Source organism: Panicum virgatum, chromosome 9N, assembly GCF_016808335.1.
Source record: "Panicum virgatum strain AP13 chromosome 9N, P.virgatum_v5, whole genome shotgun sequence".
Classification (NCBI taxonomy): domain Eukaryota; kingdom Viridiplantae; phylum Streptophyta; class Magnoliopsida; order Poales; family Poaceae; genus Panicum; species Panicum virgatum.
Genome location: NC_053153.1, coordinates 59,503,703 through 59,522,592, shown reverse-complemented (window position 1 = coordinate 59,522,592; position 18,890 = coordinate 59,503,703). Strand labels below are relative to the sequence as shown.

The following is an 18,890-nucleotide window of genomic DNA, read 5'->3' as shown; positions in this document are numbered from 1 at the left end:
GGTGAAAAACTTCATGAATGGCGGACTGTCCGCCTCTTACCCGCGGACCGTCCGCGCTACCAAATTTCAGACAGCCCAAAATTTTGCCAACTTTCACAATTTCAACTTTGAATTGGGATTATTGCTCAAATAACATTCCAAAAATCTCAAAACTAGCATGAACACCATCCAAAGACTCATATGAGTGAGTAAGAATGAGAAATAAAAAATAAATCAAGTAAAAGAAAGGAAACTCATAAATAGCCCATAAAAGCTTTGAAAAATCAGAATTTTGAAGCAAAGAGTGCACATAAGAACCAAATGTCATATGTACTAGTTTTCAAGCCACATTTGAGAAGTAAATAACATTTAGCTCATTTTTCAATTTGCAAAATGATTTTTTCATCCAAAAGCAAGGTTTAACACAAATAAGTTTGCAAGTCATCAAATATTTCCAGTAAATCACCCACAACATGATAATTGCACTTGTATGTTGAAAGCACTTTGAACTTCATAAGCTTGTCATGGCATTGGGTTGTATATATGCAAAAAGCTTCAATTCCTTGATTCAATCATAAGATCAAAAATATGAATTTTATTTGAATCAAGCCTCCAATGCCTTTGGTACCTACACACATTCATCCACGTTTTGATGGTACCCAAACTAGGTTGGGTCCTCTCAAGTTAGGAGCAACATACTTTGGCAATGCCTTAGTATGAATAGCAGGATGTTTTGCAATAATAACAAATGAGGTACCATTACCATCCTTTCTAAGCATAATATTTGCATCAATTAAAATAGGCTTAGAATTGTTACCTAAGGGACATGAATAAGCCATGTGTCCCCTTTCCCGGCATAAGTAGCATCTTCTCTTTTGTTGAGCCTTTTCTTCCTTACTCATTTGATGCTTCTCATTGCCTTGCTTCTCATTGTTTGCTTGAGCCTTCTTCTCAAGCTTGTTTGGGCAACCCGAAGCTAGGTGACACAATATTGCACAACTATGGCACTTGATATGAGCATGTAGATTCTTCTCTTGAATCTTATTCTTGCTCAACATCTTGGCATCTTGAATGTGAGTTGGATGCATTGTTCTTGCCTTGCCACCCCTTTTTGTTCTCTTTTTCATCATCTTTAAGTCATCAACTTGATCATCATGGTTGATCTTGACTTGAGGTTGGGATGCCTTTTCTTGCTCAACTTGTGGCTTTGGTTGAGGTTCTTGTTGCTTCACCAATTGCTTGGTTGGGCACATTGAGGTGAGGTGACCCCAAGTGCGGCACCTGAAGCATTTGACATGTTTAAGCTTCTCTTCTTCCTTCTTCAACTTGAGTTTTTCTTTGTTGGGGCAACCATTTGCAAAGTGTCCCATCTCATGGCATTGAAAGCACATGAAATGAGATAGCTTTATTTCTTCTTGCTTCTTCATCTTCCTATTATATTTATTCTTGCCCCATTTCTTGCCTTTGACTTTGCTCTTGTTGGAACCAATACCACTCATGTCACCGAAGCTTCTTTAGTTTTTGATTATGCTTTCAAGTGTGGCTTTTGATTTTGTCCATCTCTCTATCTTGTTGCTCAAATACTTCACTTGACTTTGGAGCTCTTTGTTTTCTTCTACAAGGTTAGTCTCATATTGCATAGTAGAAGAAGAACAAGCATCTATATGTGAGGTACATAGCATAGACAATAAAATCATCACATGAGGTGGATACATGTTTCTTGCCTACATCACAAGGGTTAGCAACAATTTGCAATTGATCCTTTGACCCATGTGATGAGCTGTCACTAGTTTTAATTCTTTTACTAGAAAGCTTGTTAGTGAGTAAAGCATGGTCTAGTACCAAATTCTCATGAGCAACACTAAGCTCCTCATGAGTCAATTTTAGCTCCTCATGTGAACAACTTATAACATAAAGTAGATACTTTTGTTGTTCACATGTGTCTTTGAGAAAAGAGTTTTTTTTTTCAAATTTGATTGTTTTGGCTAACACTTCCTCAAATAATTTGATCAAGCTAGCATATCTACTCAAGAGCTCATCATATGAATTAAGATCAATCACATTTCAATTTGATACCTTTGTGTCACATTGTGACATGAAGCAATGTGATGATAAAGATGAGCTTTAGGTAGCAATATTATCCATGCATGAACAACTTGATCATCAAGTGTGGTTGGAGTAAAATCATCACTTGCAACACTTGAATTAACATCATTAATCATGTCAAGTGAGCTTGTTGTAGATTGATCATCATTATCATCACTTGACCATGAGATGGAGCAATCTTCCACAACCACCATGTCGTGGATGTGCTCACCATCCTCATGCACTTCCTCCTTGGCCTTAAAATCATCATCATCATCGAAGGCCGCCCCATATTTCTCATTGAGATAACTCCAAATCTCGTGGGCGGTTTTCATATCCATGATCTCACCAAGTATGCAATCATGCAAAGATCTAAACAATATGTTAGTAGCTTAGATATCTAGACCTAGACATTTCTCTTGTGTTTGAGTTAGATTTCCTTCATCCAACACATGAGAAAAACCTACATCTACCATCCACCACATTTGAGGGCAAATAACTTTAAAATTGCATGTCATCCAATTTCTCCACCGCGCAAAGTGTGTGCCATAAAAAATATGTGGACACTCAACATCTAGCCCATAAGTCGCCATCCTCTCGGGTTGGTAAGTACCACAAATGAGAGACCTCGGCTCTGATACCACTTGTAGGGTCGAGATGACGGACTAGAGGGGGGGTGAATAGTCATTTCTTAAACTAATTGCGCCGGCTAACCGAAACTTATGCGGAATTGAAACTATTCGCTTAGCCAAGACTTCACCCCTCTAACTATGACTCTAAGGCACCTCCAAAAAGATTCTACACAAAGCAAATGGAGTGCCCAGCTAGCAAGAGCTCTCCTAACAATTCTAATACCAAGCCACACAAGCCTAAGCACTAGTACTTCACAAACCGGAGGAGCTCCTACACAATTCTAATGAGCAAACACACAAAGCCAAACCCAAGCTCATTAGATGCTCAAGGATAAGGATACACAATCCAAACCCAAGAGCTCAACTTGCTTAGCTACACAATCTAAGCAAGAGCAACTAATTAAGCTACACAAGCTAACTAGTTACACTAGGATCTCTACTTCTAGCTACACAAGCAAGAAGATGATTAGCAAGCTACACAAGCTAACTAATCACTAGACAACAACTACACAAGCACTAGATATATATGAATGTAAATACAAGACTTGTGATTTGGAGGACAAACTTAAAGTTTGAGGGGCGGACCATCCGTACCCCTTGAGCAGACCGTCCGCCCTTCACATCGTGCAACCTACCAGAAGCAAAATCGTCTCTGGTCATTTTCTCAACTGACCGGCGGACCGTCCGCACCCCAGTGGCGGACCGTCCGCCCTTCACTCATAAAACCCACCAGAGACCCAACACGTCTCTGGTCAATTTGTTAAGTGACATGCGGACCGTCCGCTCCCCTTGGTCGGATCGTCCGCAGTCCAACCTTTCAGCCCAAGCCAGAGAAACAACCTCTCTGGACGATTTCTTTAAAACACCTGTGGACCGTCCGCAGTACGACCTTCAATCCCAAACAGAGCTGCAATCTCTCTGGACAAAACAGAATTATACTGGCGGACTGTCCGCCCGTCATTTCTTTTTCCCACAAGTTGATCAACATCAACTCCAACACCTTCTCCTTTGCAAATGTGCCAACACCACCACGTGAATAACACCATGTGCATGTGTGTTAGCATTTCACAATCATTTTCAAAGGATTTTCACTTGATCTCACCACGCCACTCGATCGTAGCAACATCGCAATGTTAGATCGCTCAAGTGGCATTTCACAATCATTTTCAAAGTTTGCCCCTCTTGATAGTACGACCATCTATCCTAAATCCGGTCATGCACTTCTCTACACAACCTTTGACCGGTGAAATGAAATGCTCTACAAGTCATACCTTTGCCTTGCGCATTCTATTTCATCATCCCAAATATTGATGCCACATAAGCACCAAACTCCATCAAGCCTTTCGATCATCATCATGAGTCAACACTTGGCTTGATCTTTCTTGAATGATATGATCCACTCCATATCATCACATGACCTCTTTGGTCCATCGATCTTGACCTTGCTCGCTCTTCACCGTTGCCTCAGTCCATCGGAGCCAAATCTTGCCCAAGCTTCACTACCTCGCGGTCCCTCGCTTCAAAGCCTTGACTTGCCCTTCTCCATTGCAACCGGTCCATCAAGCCAAGCCTTGTCTTGATCTTCTCCACTTTGGTCACATAACTACATGTCATGTCTGACCGAATCCAATGCACAACTAAATTAGGTCGACCGAACTATGTGCACCTCCAATGCAATTAGTATGACAAATTAGGCAGGAGCCATAAAGTTATTGATTTCATTAAGATAACGATAACATAGCAACGGGTCATTGCGTCTGCACTACTATGATAAATGACGCATGATACCTTTGCTATGAACTTGGAACTAAAACAACGAACTACAGTGGCACGTGCAACACGGTAACTATGTCTTTGGGAATTTAAATTGCGTAGATTACATGGTGGTGCTTTACTGAGAGCACCGAGGATATTTCCCCTTCCTAATAGCCTCGGGCCCTGCTTCCTTAGCACAGCGGGCCCTCTCTCGCTTCTTCTCCCTGTCGGCTTCACGTGCCTCCGCCTCCTGACGTTCCACTTCTGGAATCCTCTTCCGGATATCTTTCTGGTCTTTCTTGCGCTTCTCCTCCATCTGTTCCTCGTGCAACATTCATTGCCACCTTTCTGCAGCCCACCTAGCTTCTCGTTCAATGTGATCCTTAGCTTCCTGAGATTACTCGGTGTCTAACCACTGCACGAAATCACATAGAGGCGGTGGAGACTTTCCCCAAATCATGTTAGTAATCAGTAACTGGTCAACAATTGCGAAGCTCTGGTAGTTTATTTTAGTACCTTAGCTCGGTCGTTGCCGTAATGCTTGGGTGGATCATACTCATAGTTGTCGCACATGAAGAACCTCATGCCGAAGTCGTCTCCCAAGAATGTCGACTTCATGAGCTTGCACAACGAACCGCAAAAGCACATAGGCACCTGGATTTCTTGTGGTATATTTGCTCCACGCTTGCTCCAAGGAATATAGGTGGATCCTGAGGAAGACATGTTTTTGAGTTGTTTAGTGCTTGCAGTGTGCTGTTGTATGGTTCCATGGTCTGCCTGGTGGCCTTATTTATGGAGCAACTTGGAAGGTCCATAAGCTATGTTCACGGATGTTCCGACAAGAATGCAGTTAGGTGTCTTGTCACTGGTTCACGGATGTACATGCAGCGAGCATCTCGTCCTATGCGTAGCACTGCACCGGTCTATTCGTGATAACAACACTGCACACTCCACACAGCTGTGTCCTTTGGCCTGGACGCATCACATCAGTCAGAAATGGTTCCCCGGCATGCAAACATCATTGAACAAGTGAAGACAATACACAAACGTACTGAACGTTCTACCTCTAGGATAAATCGAGCGGCATACAGACAGCACGCTATCATAAACCTAGCATTGTGTAGGTTTTTTAGATAGCCAGCTTTTATTCGAATATAACAAAGGTTACACATAGTAGTGCGGCCACCTTGCATATTGTGTGGCTCCTTCGCCATAGTAAGCGTCCGTTGTTGGTGGTTGCGGCGGTGGTGACGGCGGTGGCAGATCCCCATCCTTCTTGTGACATGGACAATTGCAGTATAGATCACTGCAGATTGTGTCCTGTGACACGACAACATTGTTGTCATCATCTTCCGTGCCGTTGTCACCAATATTCATTTCTAGATCGAAGATACGATTCTGCAGGTACTCAATGAATTCTTGATGTGGATGAATAGAAGCTGGATCCACCCACCTAACGAATCCGCAACCATCCTCATCTGCGGAAGACTGAAACATGTAACCTGGGGTAAGTAATACGAACGAGATGCAACACATGTTACAAACGAAGATTAGTTAAAGTTACCCATGCTCGCGGGCATTTGAAGAAACGACGGCCTCCATCCTCTCCCTCGGTTATCATCTGCACTACACAGTTCTCACCATGCATGTATTTTGGCCATTCCTCTTTGCGGTTATCATATCCTCTCAGAGGTTTTGTGGTAGTGAACTCACTTTTGCTCTGAACCGGAAACTCAAACACTGGTTCTGGATAAATCTCAGGACCAACAGGACCCTCCCACACAGTAGGCGGTCCCTTCCGTAACCTCTTTCCTCTCCCACCACCGAAACCCTTACCACTAGACGACCCCCCAGACATAACTACCTAAGCAAGACGCTACTACCGAAGTGAGTAGCAATGTGTCTGCCACTGCGGATATATATAGGCGGTCATGACACCGCGGCCTCGGATCAACGGGTGCCGGTCATAGTTGTATTGCATGCAGCCTAGTCATCGTACTGTCAGTGCAATGTCGTATCCCATCGAGCGTACTATCGCACGGACCTAATAGTCGTACTGCCACTGCATCGGCCTACTCGGTATTATTGCACTGCCCTGACACATCTCATCGCCCGGAACACTGCACGGCACCGGCCTAATCGTCATAATGTCACTGCACGGACACATCCCATCGTCGAAAGCACTGCACCGGCCTACTCATCATAATGGCACGTAACGGACACATCCCATCATAGTCTGCACAGACCTACATAACATAGTCGGAACAAAATAATTAATAAGCAACAACATGTACACTAGATGCGTCCGCGCTTGCCCCCTCTCCTCCTGCCACGTCGCTCTGCAGCCTGGGCCACCCTAGTGTGGTGCTGTGAGTACGTGAGTGGCTCTGGTGGAATGGCCTCGCGAGTGGAACGACGAGTCTGGTCAGGAACAGGTGTCTGCTCCCCCCTGAGTGGAGTCCTGCGTCGCAGGTGGGGCACCCCCCAGCTGTGAAGGGCCGGCCTCCTCTGGCATCAATGCAGTAGAGAAGAACGTGTTCACCCAGTCCGCCTGCTCGAGGTCGTCCACGTCCGCAGCCTCCTCATCGTGGTCTGTCCCTCCGAGCTGCCGGTACTCTGATTCACAAGGCAGCCTCCATCATTGTACCATTAAGTATATAGATGTTAATGCATATTAACAAGTGCTCTTAAACGTATCTAAATCTTGAATTGGACGTCGACGGGAGGAAGATTCGGCGCCGGACGGATCCATCGGAGTAAATGACGACGAGTCGGGCCTTGCACGAAAAATAGGTATAATTTTATTAATGAACTTTTACATGTTGCCGTACTATCGGATTGAGACAAGGTTAGAGGATGATTTACCTGCCGAGTACAAAAGTGATGGTCGAGGCACGTACGGGGGCGGAGCTGCAGACGCCGACGGGGTCGCCATCGTGACCGGTGGCCGTGGCGGTGCACCCGATTGTGCTGGGGGTGCTAACCGTCGTGCCGAGGGACTGGCCCTGTAGCGCGAGGTGCAGCAGCTTTGGCTTATGACATGAGTAAATACAAGCATCGGTACGGAGAACACACTCCTGCACATGCTTCTCACGCCGACCCCCCATTCGAGCTTTGTCCCTACACATCACCTCGTACCGATGTTCCATAGAGCCAACTGGAGTCACCCGGTGTAAACGGACATTTTTAAAAGCCGCCTCCATGTACTCCGTAATCTTGTATCCGTAAACTTTGCGATTATCGCCCATATCCTTCTGTGCCACAGCGTAACGGTCTCTAAAGTACTCGCAAGTGCGATACAAGAAGAACTCGACGATCTCAACAAGTGGCAATGATCTTACACCATGCAGCACCCAATTGTATACCTCGGCTAGGTTCGTAGTCATTATACCATACCTAGCACCTCCTTCATCAAATAGTAAAGCCCATTTCTCTTTTGGTTCATACTCAATCCACTCCGAGAATGTCTTAATTGTCCTTCTCCTTTTGCGCCTGACATCCGGACCGTCCAAGCCCATGTCTTCAAGTAAGACCTGGTCGTCCTCCTCTGTAGTGGCAGGTCTCTTCGCTAGCTCCACCGTTTGCTTTTTTGTCAGCTCATCCAACTTTTTCCATAGAAAGTTGAATTTTCTTTTCTGATTCTGGCTGCATAACCGCTTGAACAGCTTCATAAGGGTTTTGTTCTTGAATTGGCTATGAAAGTTTGCCCCTATATGCCTCATGCACCACCTACTCTTTAGGTCTGGACAAAGTGCAGCCCTACAGCACTCAGTAGAACCATTCTGTATGTCATCGATTGCTTGTAATATACCCTTGTGTCGATCATGAATCAAACACATGTTCTCTATATCTTTGACAATCATCTGCTTCACCCTATGCAAAAACCAATACCAAGTATCCCTTGATTCTTTCTCCATGAAGGCAATTGCCAAAGGCAACAATTGCCTGTTACCATCAGCTACAACAGCTGTGAGGATTATGCCTTTATACCTTCCTGTAAAGAATATCCCATCTATGCAAATGACTGGCCGGCAGTGCGGAAACGCCTCAATGCAAGTGCCCAAGGCCAAGAACGAGCATTGGAGTACCTGCTTTCCAGGCTTCTGGGCACATGGATACGTTTTTAAGTCGTAGTAGTTACCAGGATTTCTAAGGCATATGGTGTGCAGCAGTGCCAGCATATTGTGATACGAAGCTTCATACGTCCCCCACCTCATCTCCAGCGCTTTCTGCTTCGCTCTGTAAGCTTTATTGTAGCTAATTTTATATTTAAACTCCTCCTCAACAGCATAAATAATTGACTTAGGTTCATAACTAGGATTGTCCACGATCAAAGGGTACATGTAGTTAGCTATGAAACCTGCACTGAGGTTGCGGTGCTGTGGTTCTAATTGCCCAAGCAGTCATGTATGCTCCACAACTTTTCTGACCTCAAAGAAATCCTGCCACTTGCCCTTAGAAGCGTACACCCTGAAAGGGCATTCACTTCTCACACAACGCACGTCATATGTTCTCGGACTGCTATTGACAACTTTGAACTGTCTTTGCAAAGAGAGAGTCAACCAATGTTTTATAGCTTCCTTCATATTGTCACTGTTGGCATACACCGAACCGATGCATACCTCATTTTGCCTGTACTTCCAAGGGACCGCTTCACCTTCATTTACACTTAATTTTTAAAAATCATACCCGGACCAGTTGTGTGGGACATGGTAATCATCATCATCATCATCATCCGAGGAGTCATCATTCATTGCATTGTGCTGTTGTTCACCCTCCCTCTGAAACTCTTCAACTATCTCTGGAATGTTTTCCCCTTCATCAGCCTGACCAGTTGCCTGACGAGGTTCGTGTGCAGCATGTCTATCATCTTCTACAATCTCGAGTTCACCACCTTCTTCTTGAGGTTCATGCATCGTCTCGGTATCTTCCGATACTATATCTCCCTGCCCTTCATGATCCCCACCCGCTTCAGTACTAAAAGTAATCTTCTCGAACGCTTGAACAAACAACACAAGTGGTAAGCCTCGGCTACTACTTATATTGACACAGTTCCTCCAGTTTTGCGTCCCTTCAAGCGACAATAGCTCCCAAAACACTGGTTTTCTTCGACTGACCACTGCCATGACAGAGATCTCATATTCATCTCGATTAAGGCCGAAAGCTTTAAATAGCCAATTGGATATTGAAATTCAAGACCTCTCTCTTGCTCTGGGTACTTTTTTTTGGTCGAACTAAACTCTAACAAATCTACCCCTTCAGGACCATATCTAACTTCTCCTGACCCATAGAACACTTGAAAATACAAATCATCTGACATGCCTGCCAATATTTACGACAATAATTACTCGTCTTTAAAATTTAATCAAAGCCAGTAAATGTTTCTGTTATTTTGTAACGCCAGTAAATACAATATAATATTTTGATTTTTCATATTTCAATTCAACAAGTACTGTATGTGACTCAATTATATTGTATTGCCGACCATTCCAATACAAATCATCTGACATGCCTGCCGATATTTACGACAATAATTACTTGTCCTTAAAATTTAATCAAAGCCAGTAAATATTTCTGTTATTTTGTAACGCCAGTAAATACAATATAATATTTTGTACACAGATGTCAACATACGAAAATCGATTCAAACAATTTTTCATATTTCAATTCAACAAGTACTGTATGTAACTCAATTATATTGTAATGACGACCATTCCAATATTGATAGCATATCTTATCATCAATTATAATTGTAAGTCGAGTAATGGGGCATAATTAATTTTTAAATCTATCTTAATTATTTTTCTAGAATTTCTATAACTTTCCTCAATTCCTACATTTTCTATGTAACCTAATATCAATTACTAATATTTCTATGACACTAATATGTCTATTTCAACTCATTAATATTTATATCTAAACTAATATTCGTATATATTTTCAATTTCATGTACTACGAATTTATATCAAAAATAATTATATCTAAATCACTAATATTTATTAAAACTATTGCTACACCTAATACTCTATGCATACGTGCATTTTCTAGTACTAGTCTACCAACTATTAATCATAAAACTATATTTTAAAAATTACCTGACATAATTTGTCGTGCAGGACGGGCGTGCGACCGAACGTGCGCCCCGGCCCGGGCGAGCGCCGCCGCGCAGCGCCGGGCCGGGGAGCGCCGGCGAGCCGCGGCGGCCGGCCAAACCCCGGCGCGCGGAGGCCCGGCGCACGCCGCCGCGCAGCGGCCGGGGGACGGTCCTGAGGAGGCGCGCCGCGGGCGGGGGAGCGGGCGGGCGAGCGTGGGGGAGCGAGCGGGCAGGCGGCGGCGGACTTGGGAGTGGAGGAGTCGGCCAGAGCGGGCCGGTTTTAAGAGGGGGAGCCTACTGCCGGTTGGTTCGGCGGTAAAGGTGAGATACCGCCGTTTCAACTGGCGGTAGGTTCCCGGCCCACAATGGCCCATGGACCTGGCCTCCTATCGCCAATTCATCCGGCGATTTGTTGTCAGGCCGTGGCCCACGGACCCTACCGCCGGTCCATCCGGCGATATATCGGTTCCGCCGGATGAACCAGCGGCTGGGTGACAAATTTGCAAAAAAAAATATATTTTTGATAAATTGAAAAAAAATAAAAAACTCAAAAACTCAAAAAAAAAACTCACAGAGACATTGGGTCGACGGCCCAACAAGCAAAGTGTCGGCCCAGTACACCTCCTCTCGACTCTTTCTTTCCCTCAAAAAAGTCTCGGCCTCGCCCACCATCGCCATCGTCATCCAAGGGGAAACCGGAAACCCCTCCTCGCCTCGCGCCGCCGCCGAACCCTCCTCGCCCCGCCGCCACCTGCCCCCAACACCCGCGCCGCCTCCCACCGGACCACCCACGCCGGCTTGAGCTCGCCCCTATCCCGTCCCCGCCGCCGTCTTCCTCTTCCTCCTCTCGTCTCCTGTAATGGCGTCGAGAGGAGGTCACTCCGGGATTGGTGGTGAGCCCTGACTGCACTTCCTCGGACTGCGCTGCGCGCTCTTATTTCTTCTCCCCTACTATGAGCGATGGAGCCCTAATCGACCGTTCTGTTACTTCGATCCGGTTCTCCTTGCCCCTAGGCCCTAGCGCGAGATTGATCTCAGTGGCGTTCACCCACCGGGACCCTATCGCGTGTGAGTGCACGCATTAAGGTGTCTAATGACCTAACGTAGCAATTGCTACAGTTAACACTTTATTTTGCAATAATCTTCGGCACAAACTGCACCTCCGTGTTCGCGCCCTGTGTTACGCGGACCACTGGAGGTGTGAAGTTAAAGTGAATTGAATAGATGAGCGCTTGGTGCTATTGGTGAACGCTAGGGATACATATTAATTCTGTGCATTAGCTGAGCCTTGACCTTCAAGCTTTTTTTTGTCCATATGAAAACTATGAGCCTATATGATTTCTGGAATGGCGCAAGTACTAACTACAGGTTTATGCCATGTACAGATTCTTTTGGCTACGGTACAAAGCGACATGACAGCAATAAAGAGGTGTGGTTTATTTCTTAATCAAGTTATTATTTGCATGCTTGATGAGACCTGAATGATTATGTTTTTTACTTCCTTGCTCAGACTTGTTTTCCTATGCGGCGTTCACATATAGTTTTGCTTGTTTTGGTCAAATGCTGCTGTTTTATTTCTGTAATAAATTTGTAAGCGGTCCATAAATTTCCTAATGCTGGATGTTCTTTCTCAAAGATTATATAGTGTAAATTAACAAACACAAAAGTATGTGTTCTTGTGAAGTCTGTTTTGCTGCATACTTTTGTTTTATCACTGATGCAATGCATTTGGTTGCTCGGTTAATGGAATTTGCTAGATACACATGTACAATTGTTTAAGAAGTCTATTTTTATTCCAAATTCCTGCTGTTTTATCATTGTTGTTGCATACTCAGGGGGTGTTTAGTTGGTGAAAAAGTTTTGGGTTGTGGTACTGTAGCACATTTCGTTGTTATTTGACAATTAATGTCCAATCATTGATTAATTAGCGTCATTAGATTCATCTCGTAGGAATCAGTTAGACTATGTAATTAATTATTTTTTCAACTGCATTTAATGCTCCATGCATGTGTTCGAAAATTTGATGTGACGGGTACTGCGCAAACTTTTTTGGGAACTAAACGCCCCCTCAGGAGTCTTTAATTGAAATATCATGTTGTAGCTACTTTTGTAGACACAATATATGTTCTTATGCTTTCTGTATTCTGCCATTGCAGAACAATGCTTTCAGAATGCAAAATGAAAGGCAAACCGAATGGGCAAGACCTGGAAGAGTTTTCAATAGAAACATTAACAGAGGAGGCTACTCTCGAAGCCAATATGGTATTATGTTGTTCTTGACTTCTTGTTTTCGATGCATTATGCTTTGCATATGCACCCCCCCCCCCCCCCCCCCCCCCCGCCAAAAAAGTAGGTCGCGCCTACCTGCTGTGTTAAGGCAATGAAATTGAAATTATCATGATTATTATTTGTTATCCAGCGTTTCAGAGTAAAGATATTCCTCTTAACCTTTTGGACATCTTATATTTTCAGGATTCACACAGGAATTTCGTGTTGTTAAAGACAACAGAAGTAAACAGAAAGAGGCTAGTGAGACGATTCTAGAAGCATCTCACAACAGGAATTCTAGCGATGATCCAATTGTTGCAGATGAAAGGTAGATCATGCCAATTAAACCCTTTTTTGTATTATCCTTTTTATGTAAAATGGAACTGGAGTGGCCCACCTAAATTGGGCGGTTGGCTGGTAGTAAATATTGTATCATCTCAAAATAATGAGATAATTGTAACTTGCAATTGCAGTAACATAACACAAACTGTTAATATTGCTGTAGGTGGACTTCTCTTATGCACTGTTTTCCTTCAAGTTTATGTTATTTGACTGTTTTCACACGGCTGATATGTGAACCCCCCCTCACCCCACCCCCACCACATACACGCCAATTGCTTGCGTCCTTTACTCATGTTTTAGTAGTTCTATCACCATATTTATGGTTGCCGTTATTGTAGTTCAGATAAATGTTTAGTAGTATTTTGGCTTCTCTGCTTTATGATCTGTACCTGCTTTGTTTCGTTTATCTACACTGAAATTTGCTGCATCATTTTCACCAGTATCACATCTGTTCATATATGTCATTGTCCTGTTCCTGAAGCTCAACTGAAAAGGTAGCTGCACAACATCGTTTGGTTGCTCCCAATGTTAATGGACATGTCTCAGCTCAAGCTGATAATGGTATCAAAAATGCTGCTCAATCCCATGATAAGGAAGTCAAGCCTTCTAGTGTCCGAAAGTTGGAACAATCTGAAGGGATGCAAGCAACACTGGTTGGTTCCAATGCAGTTTTGGGAAAGGGCAACCAGAACAGAGTGGCAACTGTTTCAAATAATTTTGGCGGGGAACTTTGCTGTTCTTCATCAGATCCAATCCATGTACCTTCTCCTGGTTCCAAATCTGCTGGAACTTTTGGAGCCATAAAGCGTGAAGTTGGAGTAGTTGGTGCTAGGCAACGGCCTTCTGATAGTGCAGCAACAAACACATCTACTTCTAACAGCTCAGCCAGAGTGACATCAGCACCGAAAGATAGCCCTCTGAATGAACAGCAATCTGGACTCCCTACTACCCCTTTGAGGAACAGTCGTTCTAATTTTCCTGTACTGTTGAGCAGTAGGGCATCCCATCATGTTAGTCATACAAAAGGTTAGCACTTCCATGGGAATTTGATTTGTTAGAACTATTGACAAATAAGTAGCTTTTTATGATTGCTGTTTCCACTTCTTGTTACACATAATTTTGTCTAAGACATTATGCACGGACATGCAAGTTTTATACTGCCATATAGAAGGTGTTTTTTTACGAAAAGCATTAAGCGAGTAAAACTTAGTTTACAAGTGCATATTTGGCTAGAGGTCCTCATCATATTAGGTCCTTAGCTTCGCTTTATGTACATTAGTACTAGTTTATCTTTATGTACATTTGTATAGTGTTTTTTCTCAGCATTTGACCAGTTTTAATAAAAAAATTGTTTTAACTCTTATCACTGAGCCATGTGGAAATTTATCTGCACTTCCTGACAGAAAAGGCTATGCCCTTTTTCATCTTTGGTAGCACTTTTGTCTAGCATTTTGAAATATAGAAGTACTTCTCACTTGTTTGCAGTTAGCCTACATCTGGAGTGGAAGCCCAAGTCAGTAAGCCCCCACTGTGTCAATCATGAAGTTAGTGTTATGACTCCCGGTGTTGATGGTAGCCAGGCAGAAGTGGCTGGTTTGTCTAAGAAGCTCTCACAAGCTAATGTATCCCAAGATGAACATGTTATCATACCTGAGCACATCAGGGTACCAGACTCAGAAAGAACTCATTTCATCTTCGGTACTTTTGAATCTGAAAGTGATCTGAAGCCTTCAGTAACCGCCTCGCATACTGTTGTAGCTAAAGAAGACTTAAATGATTGTTCTCCTTCAAGGTGATTCTGCAGCACCTATAACTAGTTTTTTTTTTGTTTTTTTAATCTTGCTCCCATTGCATGATCAAGCTGGTGACTGTAGCAGCTCCAGCATCTCATTGGGTGATTCTTACTTTTGATTTTAAATCAAGTTACATCAATAAATTGATTTGGACTTGTGTTTGTGTGTCATCAGCAGTCTGACAGCATTGAATTCCATCATATCAACTGATGTGGCTCATGATGACAAGACCGATTATGTTGGTTCTTGCAGCTCACTTCCACAGCCAGAGTCTGTTGTTTCAGTTTCTGAGCATCAGCAGTCATTGCATGAGAGTGTGGAGGATCCTAGTTGTGGGGTTGTTGGTGAGTATGGGACAAATGAGATGATTTCAAGCAAGGTCAGACATTCTCAGTCTCAACTCCAACATCAGGACAATCCAGCTGTGCAGAACTTTAAGGTGAATCAATTTAAAACAGATGACAATGTTCCATTTTACTTTCTCCATACTATTCCTTGAGTTTTGATGTTAAACTGACATTTTTCACCCTTCCGCTTCATGATGTACCAGGTGTACGAGCCAGATTCTAGATATGTGATGCCACTTATCACAAAAATTGTTGACGGTGAAACAGCCCAAAGTACACCTTATCCATCTGAGGTAACATCAGCACACTATTGTCCGTTGATACATTTGGTGTCTGTTATACACTGCTCTTGATTTATATTTAGAAACGGAAATTTGTGAGAACCATTTGTTTGCAAATGTTTCGAGCCTGGAAGATATATATCTCGACTTGTTTTTTGTTGTATTCAATACCATTTCTCTTTTCTCTTTTATACAGACAACTATTGAGATTCTTCTCTTGTAGGCTTACAATTGCTGGTGAATTAGTGAATTTTGCATTGTATATGGCACCTACTTATGAACAGTTTGATGCATGTTATGGCATCTAGTTATGAACAGTTTTTTGAAAACCTGCCTAGAACTTTTGCAGTCTATGCCAGTATGTCTTTTTAGAGGTTGGAATGTTGGATTCATCGTGGCTGTTGGCTCCTGACATGCTCAAGCAACTATCGTGATAGTATCTTTTTTTTTTTGTTAGTGCTTATCCATAGTCCCAGGCTTATGTGAGATTCTGTTGACAGGCCATGGGCTTACATCCAGCAAATGCCTATCAGTTACTCGCATCTGGTGCAGCTCAACATCTAGTGCCTCAAATGTACCCTGAACAGTTTCAAGTACAACAGTATCCAAACTTCTTGCCATATCGCCATGTTTACTCAGCACAGTATGGGTCTCCAATGCCCGTCCCAAACTATTCAAATGTTCCTGCATATCCTCAGTTGCCACACGCCAATAGCTATCTGGTGATGCCAAATGGAGCCTCACAACTAGCAGCGAATGGCATGAAGTATGGATCACCCCATCAGTATAAGCAAATTTTTCAAGGAACCCCTGCTGGATATGGTGGCTATGCAAATCATAATGGTTACCTCGGTGTAATTGGCAGCACAGGTGCTATTGAGGATGCCAATATGAATAAATATAAGGACAACAGTATCTATGCACCCAATCCACAGGTAGCGAGGAATCTTTTCTTGACCATTAACTATTTCTTAAGGCCTTTTCTGTTCCTGCTATATTGTTTAGGCATTACTCTTACATTTTTATTTCCCATGCTTGTCAGGCTGAAACAGCAGATCTATGGGTTCAGGGTCAGAGAGAGATTCCCAATATGCCATCTGCACCGTTCTATAATATGGTAGGACAACCAGTGTCCCCCCATTCAGCATGCTTGCCACCACACAATGGTCACCCTTCTTTCAGTCCAGCTACTCCCCATCCTGCTCACATGCAGTACCCGGGCTTTCCTCACGCACTGCACCCAACATCGATGACCCTGGTGCAGAACCCACAGGCCATGGTACATCAGCCTGGAGCGCCGCCATTGGCAGGAAATCTGAGCCTTGATATTGCAGCCATGGTGCCTGGTAGTCAAGTTGGAGCGTTTCAGCAGAACCAGCTTGGCCATCTCGGGTGGGCGCCGCAATCCTTTTGAAGATTTTTACATCTTCCCTGGTGCGACTATTGAAAAAAATTCAGTTCCATATCCAGAGAAACCTGCATTGAATGCTGTAATATGCTGGATAACCTGATGAATGCCAGGTTTTTTGGTTTAATTATAAATGGGGAAACCACCTTTTGGAGTGCCTTGTTGATTCAAAAAATGTCTCTAGCTTCTTCCGGAATACTTGATAGTTTCAGTTTCTTCAAAATTTTGACTTTGCCCTTGGTTGCTTGTACTTGTACTGGTAGTTGACAGAAGGTAAAGAAGAAAGTAGTCGTATAACTGAACCAGACAAAATAATCTAGCACAGTGACTTAAACTGCTACTTCAGTCCACTAACCTTATCACGAAGATGATATACTCTGCATCCGGTTCCGGTCAAATTAAGGTGAGCAGTAAAGTGATTCATAATGCTAGTGCTTGTCTGCTTGCTGATTGGTAGATGATTCACAGCCACTGAGCGAAATAGATTCGAAAGACTGCGAGCAAATGCGCAGACAGACTGAATACTGAGCTCTGCTTAGCTGCGTGATAATTTAACAAAGATGGATGATAGCTGCACATTTTCATCCGAGTTTGAGTCCCAGACATAACATGATGCCCTGATTTACGTTTATTATTCTGTCAGTGATGGGAAGCATATCTGTTGACACAGATGCACATATGATGGTTTAATAGGTGTTCATACGGGTGTGAGTGAGCACATGTCTCTATATTCTATTTTTCAGAAGGGAAAAGTTCAATTTACTCTCTTCAAGTATAGCCAAAGTCTAGATGACCCCTGAATTATAATTTGGTTCAATTTACCCTCTAAACTATGCAATTTAGTTCATTTTACCCTTATATACAATTTATCTTTTTTGTTTCTATATACAAAGTTAAATTTTAATTTCAAATTTTGCAGGGTAATAGTGGACATCACAATGCATATTAAAAAAATTGTTATAATTTTTTCATCGTTATTTTTCATATAATTTTGTACTCCAATCATTAATTTATTATTAAATATCCTAACCTATCAAAATTATGATAAAAAATTATGATGTATTTTTCTAAGATGTGTTATGACGTGTACGTCTTGTAAAATTTCAACTTAAGACTCCACCTATGCTTGGAGAAATAAAAAAGATAAATTGTATTAGGGTTCAATTTGAACCAAATGGCATAATTTAGGGTGTAAAATGAACCAAACAATAGTTTATGGGGTTATCCAAACTTTTACTATAGTTCAGAAGAGTAATTTAGACTTTTTTCTTTTCAGAAAGAAAGTTGAACAGATATGAACAACAATTATGAGAGAAGATAAGTTTGGCATGTGGGCTCCACTATCACTGGATGATTTGTCAAAACCATCTGCCGCGTCGGATCCAACTATCACGTTCATCTGATTTTCATGCTCGAACTACAAAACCAGACATCCTGCACCGTGGAACTATTAAAACTGGACAAAATACACAAGTAACCCAAACCACCCGGTAGCGGCCACGACGTGGTAGATGGTAATCATCTAGTGATAGGGGGCTCACATATCAAACTTATGTTCTCCACCATGCCGCCGATGTCTCCTGCTACGTCTCGGCACTAGCGGGAACACGTGCGGGGAGACGAAGAGGAGCAGCTCCAGGGGCAGGGTGCCATCCGCTGCCGCCGTTGCGCAGTGTGGGCGAGTCGATCTCCTGCATGATGGCGGCCAACTGCGCGGAGATGGAGGAGGCGGAGAGGTCGGCGATAGCGGGGAAGCGGGCACGGGCACGTGATGGCCCGTTCTACCTCGACGCCTCGTCGGTCGTCGGAGGACCACACCGTTCGCATGCCGTTCAGGATGAGAAGCATCGGGCAGGCACAAGCAGATTGGCGTCCACCCCAGCTTCAAGGTCGTGCGAAGTAGAA

The 18,890-nt window shown here is 43.3% G+C and overlaps 1 protein-coding gene across 3 annotated transcripts; it reads left to right on the top strand.

The window, feature by feature from the left end:
* Window positions 1-11,209: 11,209 nt before the first annotated feature.
* On the top strand, window positions 11,210-17,183 carry LOC120690313. Of its 3 annotated transcripts, none has more exons than XM_039972921.1 (10): window positions 11,210-11,439; window positions 11,932-11,975; window positions 12,703-12,808; window positions 13,019-13,142; window positions 13,638-14,182; window positions 14,642-14,948; window positions 15,202-15,388; window positions 15,500-15,589; window positions 16,078-16,512; window positions 16,620-17,147. In XM_039972921.1, the coding sequence occupies exons 1-10, from the start codon at window positions 11,406-11,408 to the stop codon at window positions 16,989-16,991; spliced, it is 2,244 nt and encodes a 747-aa protein (XP_039828855.1). In that variant the 5' UTR covers window positions 11,210-11,405; the 3' UTR covers window positions 16,992-17,147. The 3 variants fall into 3 exon arrangements, with proteins under 3 accessions (XP_039828855.1, XP_039828854.1, XP_039828853.1); XM_039972920.1 differs by having other exon boundaries at window positions 11,212-11,439; window positions 15,127-15,388; XM_039972919.1 differs by having other exon boundaries at window positions 11,218-11,439; window positions 15,124-15,388; window positions 16,620-17,183.
* The last annotated feature ends 1,707 nt before the right edge of the window (window positions 17,184-18,890 follow it).